This window comes from Protopterus annectens, chromosome 3.part0 (assembly GCF_019279795.1).
Source record: "Protopterus annectens isolate FY-2018-M chromosome 3.part0, PAN1.0, whole genome shotgun sequence".
Lineage (NCBI taxonomy): Eukaryota > Metazoa > Chordata > Ceratodontiformes > Protopteridae > Protopterus > Protopterus annectens.
The window spans coordinates 1,918,147,251-1,918,162,890 of record NC_056731.1 but is presented as its reverse complement, the minus strand read 5'-3'; the positions used below and the strand labels follow the sequence as shown (position 1 = coordinate 1,918,162,890).

At 38.1% G+C, this 15,640-nt stretch overlaps 1 protein-coding gene across 1 annotated transcript in view; it reads left to right on the top strand.

Moving 5' to 3' along the window:
• NBEAL2 (neurobeachin like 2) overlaps positions 1-15,640 on the top strand; it is a 3,059,867-nt gene that overhangs the window by 2,013,312 nt on the left and 1,030,915 nt on the right. The window contains exon 25 of the mRNA XM_044066003.1: positions 7,029-7,188. Within this exon, the coding sequence (XP_043921938.1) occupies positions 7,029-7,188 (160 nt within the window). The remainder of the gene's footprint in view (positions 1-7,028; positions 7,189-15,640) is intronic.

Here is a 15,640-nt window from a genome sequence, read left to right as displayed (position 1 = left end):
AATGTCAATGAACCTCACATGAACTTGTTTATATTCTCCTGCTTTGACAATCTGGCTAGTGTTTTTTTAGTTTTTCCTTTCTTGTCTTATCCTTAGTACATCTTCAACATTATCCCTACTAAACATACTGTATGAACAATTGTATGTTACTACCTACTATACTTTTAATTGTATGTCTAAACCATTATGCTTATGTAAATATCTTATGCAATCATATATCTGCTATATTTTATAACTGTGTAAACCACAATGCTCATGTAAATATCTTATGTATAGTATGTTAGCAATTGTTCTGGAGCTTTTCTCCCTGGGCCTCTGCTGAAAATGGATAGCTTTGTCCAGTCGGACCTCCCCGGTAAACAAATGTAAAATAAAAAAAAAAAATCTGACCTTTATGTGGATTCAAAAAAAGAAAAGTACATCATGTAACAGAAACCAAACAATGGCTCTCTGTGAATTTACTATACTATTCTGTAACTGAATGCACATTACTTAATCTTAACTGATAAAACAATTAAATAAAAATACAGTATGACAGGGGAAGAAGATAATGCTTTATGATTTGTAAACTGCTCATAACTTGTCACAATCCTTGAAGTGTATAAAACACCTCTTTCTAACCTTTAGAGTCTGGAAAACAGCTTTTCTCGAAAAGCAGCAATAAAGACTCCAGCATATAATAAAAATGCATACACACCAGAACATAACAGTTAAACATACTGTGCATGTCTCTCTGCATATCTGTAAATTAGTAAGCCATGTCTTTGTAAACCTGTAGTAAATGTTATGTTCTCCATGATAACGTTATATATGTAGTTTTTTGCATACTCTCACCTTAGTAAACATCCTATAGTGACAAGAACACTGTCTCTTTGGGAGTTACTTTGCAATATGCTTAAATCAAAACGGCTTGCAGAAGACAATGTTAATCCATCCTGAATGCGACCAATACAACACTTTATTAAAATATCTATTAATCTACTAAGAAAACAGATTTCTGCCTCAAAGTAAGAAGTAATTAAAACAGTTAATAACAACAACAACTCCCCCTCTTTGGTCTGACGTCCTGTGATTTGTAATGCTAGCCACTCTCCAAAAAAATATTTGTTTGGGACTTCCTTATCAATTAAGGTAGATCACCAGCAAAAATCAGCACTCCTTGAAGATGTGACAACAATGCAAACAGCACAACATAATTCTCCTGATAAGTACTGCAAAATATTCTATTTGCCATTTCCTATTTAACCAACTGCATATGGGCAGAAGCTGGAACACAGAGGTGAAGCAATCAATACCTTTATTTGGCCAAGATGGGTTTTACAATGCACCTACTGGAGCTTCACCTTCAACAGGGTCAGGCAACAACTACTAAATAAACAAAACCCTATGTTTAATAAAATAAACAGATCTAACGTCACCACATTTCATATTTTGAAAGTTTACTATTACAAATACTAACCCATCTCTAAACTTGAGTGCAGCATGGTATTCTAAGAAAATAAAATCTAAAATATATTTATTCAGAAAGAGTAACAAATTATAAAACTTAACCAGCAGCCAATGTCTTATCACATCGGGACAAAGTCAAATAAAAAGTGTTCCAAATTTCAAACCAAATTATTTATACGTAGCACAATTGAAGTTACAGAAACTCCCAATCCCACAGTATCTGAAAACTTTTGAACTTAGGGTGCATACATACTTTAAATAAAAATACTAATAACTGCATGTAAACATTTGAAATATGCACAGATAGAAAACAGTAGCACAACTCAATCTGGTGCAGGCTTGTATTTCAGCAGACCGCAAAAAGTTCAGGTGTGTACATCATAACACTCCGGCTGGAACTAATTGTTAACAGTTGTTGTAGTACAGCTCTCTAACAAGGGGTGGACACAGGAGCAGAGCAGAAGTACTACATACTACTACAGAAATAATGGGTGACGTCTGACAGGCCAAAATTAATTCAGACAGCAGTTATATCTTCGGTAAGGCCACCTCCAGGCAGGCAATAGTTAACATGGATGCAGATGCCACTCTATCCCTAATGGGTGATAGCAGCCCCATAAAAAAAAAAAAAAAGTAAAACTGACAGTATTGTTCTCTCACAACATGCAACAAAAATGTGCAACAGGCAACTAGGACACAACTATGTTCTAGTTTCAATTGTTAAATATATACAAGGCTCCAGAGAGCACCCCTGCATTACCAGGCTATAATTCATACCACACCTTTTGGCCACCTAACCTGGACCGAAACACTAAAGGTGGAGGTGTGTCCATATTCATTAAGGATATCCACACCTCCAGGCAAGTTGCTCAGCATAAGGCATCCGAGATTATCCAAGTGCAGCTAACTTTGGGCAAGACCGCAATCCAAATTGTAGCTTGCTACAGATCCCCCACCATGCCCCAGCATTCCCACTCCTCATTTCTTGATACACTGGAAAATATTAGGGTACAACATAACACCATAATAATGGGCGATTTCAACTACCCCACCATTAACTGGGAAAACTACTCATGTACCAACTTATTTTGCTCAACGTTTTCTGGAATTCATAAATTCCAACGCCTTGGATCAACTTATCTACACCCCCACCAGGGGCAGCAATATCCTAGACCTGGTCATTACCAACATGGGCAACCGGTGTTCCACACCAGAGGTCAGCTCATCATTGGTCAGATCCGACCACAAGCTAATCACCCTAGACATCCACATCCAACCCCCACCCCCCATTAGGTAAACCACCGTAAAAAAATTTCTCCAAAGCCAACTTCTCTCTTCTTAAGACAGAAGTGGCAAACTTCACGACACCCATGTAGACAGACAATAGAGGTATGACTGCTGAATCCTACACAAGTGCACTTTATAAGCACTTACACGAGTGCATGGATCGTGCAATCCCTAACAGAACCAAGATGCTATCCTCCAAAAAAGGAAGCTAATATGGTGGGTGCCCTGCCATAAACAAACTCTACAACAGAAGAAAGAAACTGTTGCAAAAAAGAGTAAACTCCCTGGACAGCCTCAGGAAGAAGCTGAGATCCCTCATCAAATCCTCCAAAGCTCATTACGAAAACAAGCTCGCAGGCCTTCACAGACAAGAGTTTTATTTTCGTCACAAGACAAGCTGAGCACATAGTATTTCTGGAATGAGCTTGCACGCTTAAACTTAGAAAGATAAAAGATGTAATGATTCACTGGTGACGCCCACATATGGGTTGCATGTCAAGTTATTCTGGCCCTGCAGAATGTTGTGGGCAGACTGCAGATGGATATGTAGTTTTAATCATTGGCTGGGAAATTAATTAAGGGGTAATACTATATTTTAAAAGGAGCCTGTTGCAGCAATTTACTTTTTAAGCAGTGGAATAATATTTGACTTGGGCTAATACAACATTAAACATGTAAATTTATAGACATACTCTTCAGACTTATCCTTTATAAACACCCGTTGTGGACTACAATGCATGCGGGCTGTCTGCTGAAAGGAGAGTTTTAATAACAAGCAGCTGAATGCCAATCATACCAAAACAGACTAAGGGATGAGAAAGGCATGCTGAGAATTATTAACAAACAAATGACACCTGTCCAGAGACTGAAGTACTTTTGGTGTGCTTATCTACATGTGAGTAGGTTTACCTCATAATATAAGTATAGTAAAGGACATGATAGTCATTATGTTGGGGTGAAGAGAAGAAACAGAGACACTACTGTAACCCATTCATCAGACTGAAAATCATACCCTTACCCTTAAACAAGTTCATTTGTGGTTCTGCTAGTGAAATGACAACAGTAAGATTAATCTGAAAGGTTTAAGAGCTGCAGAACTGGGGCTGTAAAACAGCAGGAGACAGGTTAGAAGTGTGCAGATCTATAAGTAATGCAGGCACTGTCTACAGGATGCTCTCCTGTCTCTAAGGCTTAGTCAGGTGGTGTCAGAGGGCTGGAGAAAATATGTCACAAAGTATACTGACAACTAAAATCAATTGGGTCCTTCTATCTTTACTGGCGTAATAAATCAGGAGAAAATACAAATAATTATTAAATCAATCAATCAGCCTTGTAACCTAAGCACTAGAAGGGGCTTCAGCCAGCAAACTTTGGTTGTCCAAATCATTCAGTTAAACTAAGATTAAATGGTGGAAGTTCAAGGAGTGGGTGAATAGGACAGAAAGAACCAAAGCTCTGTTCAACCTGGATTCTAGTACTACATTGGTTATTGTGCTGTGGGAAGCTGCAGAAATTTAGACAGACTTAAACATATTCATTTAGTTATTTCTGTTTAACATGTAAGAGCACATGGATGTGGTTCATTTAATAAAGAACTAGTTCATCAAGGTCCATGGGCTTCTAGCAAAAAATGTTTAAATGGAAGACAAAGCCCATCTCCTACTCCCCAACTAATATAACTACATCAGATGTTGCCGAACCTGGGGTGTACGTTATAAACTGAAGCCCATTTGGTGTAGCTTTGATAGAATGGTCCAAGACTGACTGAATTAATATCAAAGTACTGTGCAAATACATTGACCATCTGCTCACATGATCTAATGAGTGGAGAAATACGCTTTAACAAAAGCAATAGAATTTACATGCTCAACAAGTGGCAATAGACAACAATATACACTACAGACATTAAACAATGAAATACTGGATAACAAAGGTAGGCAAAGGGTGAGGTGAAAAAGAAGAAGAAGCAAAGAGAGAGGGAAGAGTAAGCAAGAGCAGGAAAAAAACTCAAGCAGGAAGCCAAAAGGGTGGAAGGTAAAGGTTAACAACTGCAGATGCCTTGGGAATAAAATGAGAATCCTGCAGACACTGGCAGATTAAGAGCGAGGGGGCAGCAACTGCCAAGACTAACCAGATGCTGGGCTGAATCTAGAAGTGCACAGGCCTCAGGCACAGCGCACATTTACATTTGTATTATGCAGGTACCTAGTCAGGTCATTAATAGAATACTTCTCTCAGTTTTAGAGACCTTAGAGTGAGAAAGAAATAAAGCTATATTCAGCACAGGAGCCCAGGACAAAAACAGAAAGAACAAAACACACTTGTCCTGCTTTTATTGAAGACAAAACTTTTTTTGTTCTTTACAATAAAAATCCCTGATGCCTTGGTTCACTAGCCTTCTTGGGAATAAAGCTCACAATCACTACAACCCATATAAATAGTTAACATAATTAATTAAATCAATTTTTTTCATATTCTTAAAGTAATAGTACTCAAATTATATAAAACAACTCCAATTTACTTTTACATTTAAACCATAAGGTTTATAAGTCCTATATTTTAAAATAAAATAACTCTTACTTCAATACCCAAGTTTTAATGTTACATCTTAATTATTCTGGATGTTGTAAAAGTACAAAGAACTTTAAATTATTCACATTATGTTTACAGTCGTATATCTGTTTTACCACCAAGTTATTTATGCAACCTCAATGGATAGCATAGATTCTTAAAACTGTTCTGTTATTCTTTTTATACTTTTCTTTTTGTTTTCCCACTATATACTTGATTTCACTCATAAATCATATACGACATCTTCAGATGCATAATCAAAATTCTGTTCAACTTTTGTATAGCATTCTATTAATTTCTAATGCTTCTGTCTGTAATATCATGTGGCATAACACACCTACCTTTCACTTCTACATTCATCTGCACAGTCCGAACGTCCTCTTGAATTCAAATCTCCAGTAGGCGCGAAAGAAAAGGACGTAAACCATCAGTCGCACACAGACACAGAAGACGAAAACAGGTCGCAAACACCTGTTGCGTCTGTACGACTGGACGGGATGCAAAGGACGTTCTTAAAGAGGAACGCCCTTTAAAAAAAAAAAAAACTTTTTTTATTTCAATTAATTTCTCGGCCAGCCAGTTCCAGGGGGGTGCAAGTGCACCCCCTTGCACCTGCCTGCGGGCGCCCTTGCTGGCTGGGGTGGGGGTATTCTCCTCTTTTTTCTGATGTAACTTTACTTGTACCTTTAGGCTTTAGCCTTCCTTTCATGGTCAAGAAAGCTCTGAGTTTTCACACACACACACACACACACACACACACACACACACACACACACACTCACTTCCTTTTTATGCAAACACATCATGTCATGCTAAGAACAGTTGTACAGCACTTAAGGAAGGAGCCTGAAGCTTTTAGACAGGATATATGTATGGTATCCTTGGCAAGATGAAACGCATATGTAATGGCTACTGTAATTTATTCGAACATCTGCTGTTATGGAGAGTAAACTACACAACTGTAATTTCTGTCTGAAATTTTATTTGTTTTTACTTGTGGAACATACTAAAAGTTGTGTTTGCAGTCAATAATTCTGTCTGGGGAGTGGCATAGTTCTTTTGTAGTTTACTGCCTTCTTATTTCATCTGTTGGCCCTAGATATGTGTTAGGGTCATTTTCCTCAGTTGCTGTCATCAGACAACTATGCATAGTTCTCATCTGTTGCAACCAGTGCTATTCAAAATTAATATTTACTGTTTATTTGTGACGTATATTATTACCTCAGTTCACACTGCCTAGAATCTCATTTATGGTTTCTTTTACTGTGTTAAAAATACACACAATTTTTTGACTTTGGTTTTTTGTGGAACTTTTCTCCCTAGCATGCTACTGGAAAAAGGACACTTCCCAGTTGGATATTTGTAGTCAGTAAATGCAAGCGATTGACTATGTAAAAAACATTCTGATGACATTAAAGCTTGTGATTGCCAGTAGAATTTCAGCAGTACTCTTTTTCACTTTGCTCGTGTATTACTCCAGACTTTTTCTCTGTGCCTGGTACTTATTAGGGTTATGTGTACCACCCAGTGACACAGCAACTTTCATTTATAGGTATGAGAAATTCATGCCAATGAATTAAACAGACTACTTGTAATACTCAACAGTACTGCAGCAGTCAAGATTGCAGTGCTGTGGAGTACTTGATTTCAAGTGTAATTTGTGAGCTTAACTGTTATAGTGATAAACTGTTTAACTATAGATTCTTTTTTTCTTTCTATAGATCTTATATAAAATGTTGACTTTTGACAAGATTCCTGAGAAAAGCAAGCACCGCCTGAAGCTGAAAGACATTGGACTTCAGGGACTGCTTTCTTATTTAAATGAGATTCCGATATCCATAACCCTCATCCGCTGCCTTTCAGAGCAAGTGCTTGGAGCAGGTATGTCACTACTAGTGTGTTTCATTGTTGGAACTAGTCAGGTTTAGATAACTGCACCAAGCTGCTGAGATTGAAAACTTATCCATGAAATATGATGTACATTATTCATTTATTTTTTATCTGAAGAGTTATTATATTAATTTGTGACGAAGCAGCCCTGATTTTGTAACAATCTCCAGCTGATTTTGACAAAGTGCAGTTTTTTTTTCTTGACCTTCTTTCCTTCTTTGGTGTAGGATGATTGCCTTTCTGTATCTGTCTACCAACCAGTGGATGCTGACAAGTGGAGATGTACTTACTGGTAGATGTTATAAGTCCCTTTGTGTCTGATTTGAACATGTGTTGTCATTGTTATTGGATTATACAATGGTATGTTTTGTTAAATTAATGAACGGGAATATGGGGCATTAGTCAGTGTGATTCAAAGGAAGAGACAAGCATTCAGCAAGGAAGGTTTCACTCCATGTATAAAAAGAATGTGCATGCCTGCATGGTGTATGACACCAAATGGATCTAGGATACTAGGTAAAAAACTTTCAACCAAATTCTACTGTTGACTAAAGGGATGACTAAGGTCAAAAAGCTTAACCAGCTTTCCTGTGAATGCTTGGGAAGCTTTTACATCCCCATTCACTTAATATAATCAGCTCCAAGGTCACGTATCCTCTAGGGAAGGAAAGCTTTTCTAAAATATTTCAGTGCCAGCCTCCTTTTTTTGGTTGACTAGAAACCTAGATAACTGGATAGACGGCATCAGATTCTCATCAGTCTGTCTTATACTGCCCTCCTTGAGACTGTATGTTGAATATGGCCAGTAATGGTCTGATGCCCTCATACTTGTCTATTGCACCTGTGTTTGTAATTTTGTTTTCTCATTTCTACCTTGACTGTCTACTTCTGCAGTGTAAAAGTCACTGTATTGAAGTGTGCATGCTTCTGGCCAAGGTCATGACTGAAAAGGGTCTGTGGACCAACTCACTCAAATAAAAAGGCATTAAGTAAATGAAATAAGTAATTAAATGAACATAGTTTGTGGAGTTGTTTTTTCTATAAGTGTAAGTTGGTAGGGTGAGTGATGTGGATGAAGAAATCCCCATAGGGGAATTTAGGAGACATAGGCCCAGTCCAAAAGCATTGGTTGTTTTGTTATTTGTGAAGTGTGTTTTTTTGTAGTAAATGTGCAGTGTACTGTATTAAGTGTTTGTATGCTTAAAGATGTTTATAATGGTTTTTAATTTTTATATTGTGTGGATTTTGATACTGTCATCCTTGTTAGGTGACATGAAATTCAAATTTTCTCAACATAGCCTACTGTTTAATACCTGTATTGTATGTATTACCTGCCTGATGTGAGTTTTAAACCAGCAATTTCTGATCACTAGACACAAGTCACTCTTCAGAGTTATGCATCCACCAAAGTAGGAGCACTGCACTATCCATTAGCAAAATGAAAGCAGGCTTTGACAGATAACTTGTGACTTTTGCACTGTAAACCAAAATGTAAATAGTAGAGAATGACTTCTCCAATAAAGCATAGAACGCTGACAATGTAGAGAGGAAGTAAACCTCAGAAAGACCAGGAGAAAAGTGGGAGTTCACATTTACTGCTACAACATGCTCTGTGTCTTCCCCCTGCAAAAGGTCTGTTGTTGAGATGAGTAACTTGCCGACCTGTACTGTGTTAGAGCTAAGCAGGGCAGGCAGTAGTAACTTGGGTGGTGCTCCTAGCACAGTTCTTGCAGGTAGTGTGCTGCTTTAATAGTAAATATTTGATATATAAGGCCTGACATATGAGTTGATTTCTTGCCAGATCACTGTTTCACAAACATTTTGGGCTTAAGCATTGTGTACCATCCTATTAGAATTTGACCTCACAACACCTTCTAAGTTTATATCACATTTATCATAGTATTGTTAAATTATCCAGCCTTTTAGACAGATTCCCTGGAGAAAGACAAAAAGCAGCAAGTGCATTTATTTCCTTATTACAGCTGCATTGTTCATGTAGTATCTTGGATGTATTTGAACATCCAGGGTATTTGGTAACAGGTCTATGTCACATCGTTGAATAACCTGTTCAGTGAGTGCCTCTTCCTCATACTTTTTCAAAAGCTCTATCCATCAAACGATCATTTTAGTGGATTTTTCCCCAGGGGAAAAATAGTGGGTCATCATTGGGAATTTGCCGTTTTCCCCACTGTAATGTGATCTCTGAGTTGGTATATTTAGTTTGGGGGTGTGGGAGGCACAACCCCCCCCCCACCTGAGTGGGTTTTAAATTTTGTGATTTTTGTAACAATCAGTAGTTGGCCTTCTGGTTATTTTCCCTCTGAAAAATGTAGCTTAAAACATCATTTGAAGGAGTCAGCTTTCAACAAATAAAGTTTGATGAACAAGCATTTGCTGAATAGGTCGTTCAGTGATGTGATATAGACCCTTTGGTAACAATTCTCTTTTCTTTTTCTCCTTTAGGAAGGATCACTAGCAATTGACTGGATTGATTAAACAGATTTTTTGTAGCTAACTGATGCATAAAAATTTTTTTTAATTTATTTTTTCTGATACCCTGCCTTGATGAAAAACCATGTAAAGCATATCTCATAGCAGGTCCTACAACTGAGAGGAGTGACTGCCACAAGGGGAAAAAGGAGAGTTTTACAGGACTGAATCTTTGTTTGAAGTACTCATAGCTCAAAATGAGGCAAATTAAACTTTCATTAGTATCAGATTTGTGGGAGGAAAGAGGAAAGACCTATAGGTTGCAGTATAGTTGAAGAAACATGAACCTGCTTTCAAGGCTTGTTCCTGAGAAATCCTGATACAGAATTTTAGTGGTGCATCATATTGTGAATTGAAGAGATTGTTTCAAGAATAACTTCACAAAAGTGTGATGGTTTTGAACAGCTGTATGAACTGGAGAGGATGCCTACCTTTATGATGCATTGGGATTGGAAGAGCACATCTCAAAAAAAGCACTAGTTTAAATGAGTTTCAACAAATTGTAAAACAAGAAGTATGTCTGCCCTGCCTCAGCTTTACTAACATAGTATTTTCTGTCTGAGTCTAGGTTATGCATAGGAACAACTGCTTTTGAACAGATTTTTTTTTAATCCAGCCATTCTGTTCACATCTTGAATGTAATTCTCTATTAAACCTCCATGCATGAATTATGCTTTAACTAAGTAGTAGATAATGTAATTTTGCTCTCCAGACATAATCTAAGGCATTTTCTATGATGGCATGTGCAGACTGTAAGTATACCATGAGGGAAAGCCCTTGGTTATTTTTATTTATTTATTTTATAGCCCCCTTTTCTCCCTCTTGCCTGCCAACCATCACCTTCCTTTATTTATCTTGTAACCTGCTGTTTATGCAGCTTTCAGCCCTTGACGTCCCTAACTACCATGATTCCATTTGCTGCACATTCCCTGAAAGGCAAGCAGTCATTATGTCTGAACTGTGGCACATGTGAGATTGTACACGGATTGTCAGATGTTCATCTTAAGATCACTGTTGCAGTAGCCTAATCTATATGGGATGTATCCTGCCAGGACTGAACCAGTCAGCCAGCTTTCAAAGCTTTATGGCACCTTCCGCATGCCGTAGCCACTGAATAGCTTGAGAAGATCAGTGGCTTAGATGCCAAAACTTCAGAACTTTCTTGATGCTTAAGTGTGCTTTTCCCTGTGGGCACTGGGATTTGAGACATTGACAGTCAGATAGTGCTTTTCCGAGCCTGGGTAGATAAGCACCCTGTTGGGGAATAGTTTTCACTTTATTTTTTTATGGAGAAAAGTTCCTCTTTCCTGTTGAAAATTACACTAGAGGCTAGAGATGTTATTTTTAATGGTTGTCAAAGTTTTACATAAAATCTGTAATTTTTAGTCACAATTCCCTGTGGGGGAATCCTTATCAAGTTATTAACTTTTATGAGAAAAACTTACTTTTTTGTCAAAATTGCCAGCTAGGAGTTAAGACTAGCAGTTTTCAGGGATGTCATCAAAATGTTTACCTTAAAGCTGTTTATTCCAGTCCATGATAATGCGTTTCATGGCCTTGCAAATCAGGCTAGGCTGATGGGTCTATAATTGCCTGCATTGGTGGCTAAACCATCTTTGAATTCCTTAGTATGTTCTGTGACTCAGGTAACCAGACATTTTCCAAAATGTGCTTATGATACTGCTGATCCTGTATCTGGAGCAGCTATAAATGAGTCAGCGATGAGAAGATTTGCCTGGCTGCATTCTCAGAATTTAGTAGAGGATGCAAAGCTGAGATCATGAATGCTCCCCTGAATCAATAGGTATTAGTTGGTTCTTCCTCTGTTGATGTCCTTAAAAGTTTGATGAAAGGAGGAAGTCAATTCAAGTAGTAACCGAGAATTTTTAACTCTTCTTTCCAAAATATAATAGAAATATTTCTTCCATTTGAGGTTCCTCTTTCAGTAAATGGAATGATCTTTCCCAGCAAGATATAGGCAAACAAAATTTCACAAAAAGAGCATACCAGAGTGATTCAAAGAGAAAGGAAGGTCCTCTCAGAACCAAGGACAATCTAATAAATCAGACTGAATTTATACCCCCTTAGATGTTTTCCCCCTCCCACCCTAGCAATCCTGTAAAGCTATCCTGAAGTTGTTAATTCAGGAATCTAATTACTAAGGTCATTCAGGTATGTTAATTTTTACTGTAGCTACCAAGAATCCTAGCCTGTTCTTCTGAGGAGAGAGCGAGAGAGAGGGAGTGGTGAAGAACAACATTCTTTGCTGGGTCTACCCCAACCATACTTGAGGTCTGCCTTCTGATTTGTGTAAATGTTTCACTTTCTATTAACATAGAGTTGTGTATTTGGCTTTTGAAGGTATCCATAATTAGATGCTTCATTTGCAAAAGCAGGAGAGAAGTACTGAGGTATGAATGATCCACTATTATTTCACCTATTCTTCCTATCTTGATGTTTCTAGGAAAAAGGCCAGAAGTTCATTCTAGTGGCCCCATAGTGGCTTTGAAGAGTTTAGTTTCTAGTCACATTATCTTCTGGCTGTGTCAGAAAAGATACAAGTCCTGATGAGGGATTTAGCATGACTCACTTTATTTATTTAGAGCTCCTGAAGAATATTTCCAGCGTTAAGGGCCCATTTGTTTGCCTTTGAGGGAAGTGTTCATCATTCAAGCAGCTGTCACCAGTTTTCTAATTTATACCTAACTCTTTTGCTTTGACAGTTGGTGTGTATCCTTGCATATGTGAGAGCCTGCAAAGCCTTCTGCTTTGAGCATGCATTTTTCAATACATGCTTCATGAAGGCTACTGAACAAACTTGACTTAGCAAGGCCAAGCACATAACCCAGCTCATCTTCTGTATACCACACAACTTTCTCTCCATTAAGTGACGGTATTTCATTAAATTAGACCACTGCCTTTTCTCCAGAATGAGCATGCTGGTGTTAGGTACTCATTACCATCAAGTCAGTCTCTGATCTTCTGGATATAGTCAGGGTTATATACAGCTACTTAGGGTTATTTCCCTTTACTTAATTTTTTTTCTGAGTTCTTTATCACCATCAGTCACAATTCAGCAAAAAATAGATTCCATATTTGGGGATATCTTTGTGTCTGGTCGGACATTCTGTGATGTGACTTTCTGATACATAAGCAAGTGCATCTCCATTGCATCTAGTTATTTTTTGCTGCTCAGACAGTTTGGATCACAGTTCTTCCTGCCTATGTTGAAGTTCCATATTTGCATGCTTAAACAACACACAAAATGTCCATGTGGACATCAGGTTACAAGCCAAGATCTGCACCAGCATTATTATTTTTCTTGGTAAGGAGCGCAAAGTTAAACACTGTAAGCCATTTAATCTCCAAAGTCAACATGGAGGAAGCTTTTCACCTACCTTGCAACCAGAGAGATAGCGGCTGTCAAGAGTGGAAATATTTAGGAGTCACATTTGTTTCTATTTTTTACTCTACTCCACACACAGAAATAGTCAACAAGCTAATGATTCTGTGAAAGGTTTCTTATAAAATATGAAACTTCCAAGTTTTTGCTAAATTATGATTGAAGAGTAGGAACCCAACCAAGGACCCATTGAGGATCATTGTCTTGTAGATGAACTGATATGTTAAAAGATTTTCTATGTTACTGTAGTGTTCTGTTGAGAGAGAGCCAGGCACTCTCTGTGTACATATATAGCGTGATTCTCCTTAAGTATCATTTTCTTTACAGTCTGCGAGCTTGCAGATCTTTCTGACCAACTTTAGGTACCTTTTTAATTTGACTGTCAGGGTGCTTGCTTCTGCCATCTTGGTGCATCATGACCTTGATGAAAAGAGTGCAGTGATTCAAAAGCTGATTAAACACTTCTTGAAAGGAAGTACTCTGTCTCTGCCCACTGATGAAAACATCTTTCTTGAGATGTGAACTTTATGCCTGATGGGCTCACCCATCTTACCTTTTGAGCTGGATGACTCCACTGTTTAAAGGTTTGTCTCTTTAAACCTCTGTTCATGACATTTTTATCTTTCAGGTTGGCGTTGCAGCTTTAAAATTTTGTCTGCAAAGAATCATATTTATTTTTTTTCAGAGAGCAAGTCTGTCAGACTTGCTGTAAATAATTTCTTGCAGTGTCTCTCAAAAAGTCCTTTCACATCTCACTGTTTCTTCCCAAGGACAAATTCCAGGGGAAAAAGAGCTTTGCCACACCCTGAATGTCTGTCAGCAGTTGAAGATCCTCCTTAGACCGGTACAAAAGCTGAGGAAGCTGGACAAGTTGTCTGTCTCCTTTGTTGTGGAAAGTAGTGCCTGACAGTTACTGCAGACCCTTTTAAATGTAAATGGATTTTCAACTAGATTAATTGGTCCTTGAACTGTACATTCAGTGATATTTCTGCTAGGGTATACTGCATCAGGACTATATTGTTGGGATGTGTGTGGTGAGGCCAACTTATCTTTGATGCATGCCTGTACCAACCACCACTGCTTGGATCTCCACTCCAGAAATCAAGATTCATTTAGCAGCCTGATACTGTAGGATTTGGCCTTCTGATATCCTTCTTTTAACTTAGTCTTGCTTCACCCGTGGAGTCTGTGTTTTTACTGCTTGGTATTCTTTCCAGCTTTTACCTGCTAAAGAGTGTTCCTTGAAGTAAGAGCTAGTAGGTATGTGAATACTCTGTGTGATTTGATATTTGTGAGGGCTATGTACAGTGGGGACTTAATTAACCTCCCATCGTCCCATTTAGGTTGGGTGACAACTCCATTTGCTTTTGGTGGTGTTTTGTGCCAATATTCAAGTTTTTTATTTTCTTATCTTTGTCTTTTTTTTCAGATGTGACATGCTTTACTTTTGTCAGAACTGGGGAGGTTGCATTCAGGTTAGCTGCTTAATGAAGAGGAGGAAAATTATAGTACATTGGGGTGAAGGTACAGAAATTAGAGATTTGAATCTCTGGCTCATTATACAGTGACTTTTTGATGATAAACTGATATGCTATGTGTTTTGTACTTTTATCACATTGTAAACTGCATTGTACTGTGATATGCTGACCTTCAGAAAACAACTGGAATAGCTGTCATTTTTATCATATAGTGACATCCACAGAAATCAATGCAGACAAATGGCTTCATTCGCTGTCTCGGTATTTTCCACTGCCTAAATAGTGTTCTTAATATAACTTGCTCTGCTTTTTAAACAATTGAGTCACTGTATTTTTTTACATCTGTGTTACTTGGTAAGACGTGCATGTATGAGGGATGGAAGTAATAAATGCATGTGTCAGTATTACCAGCTTCTGGGATGCAGAGGTTTGATTAACAGGAAAGTTCTGTTGTGCCACCGACTATGCAAGAACAGCATTTTGTTTCTTCTTTAGTGGGCAGACTGGGTGTGATAATACTAGGATGTGTGTCTCCTGTCTGAGGCCAGTACTACATATTTGTTTAATTGTCATAACTACCTGCTATGTGCAAACTCTTTTTTTCTCTCCTCCAGGTTTGTCTCTCTTTCTTCCTAAGGTACCCTGCTCCCCATTGCGCTGTTCCTGATATAATTTCTAAGAACCTACGCACCTGGTGACAAAGGACCCTATCGAAATACCTGCGACCTCATCTAACAGCCTTATTTTCCCTGCACCCACTCTCAAGGAAGCAAAAAAAGTATGTGGTTGTCTAAGTCCTGCTTGTAAAGCTGACTACCATCTACTGTTGCTTCAGAGGTTCTAAAGTACGCAACAAGCCTGAACATCCAGCAGCCTTTACCCCCCCATCTACCCTGTATCCAACAAACTTCTATTAAGTCCTAGACTTGCTCTTATTTTCTCACTTACCCTTTACTTCAACTATCACACCCTCCTGTTTTTTTTTTCATAAACTTCTGTTTTATCTCTGATCTATCCCACTCCTGACTTGCCTAACTTTCCTTCAGTTACTAGCATTACTGATAGTTTCTTC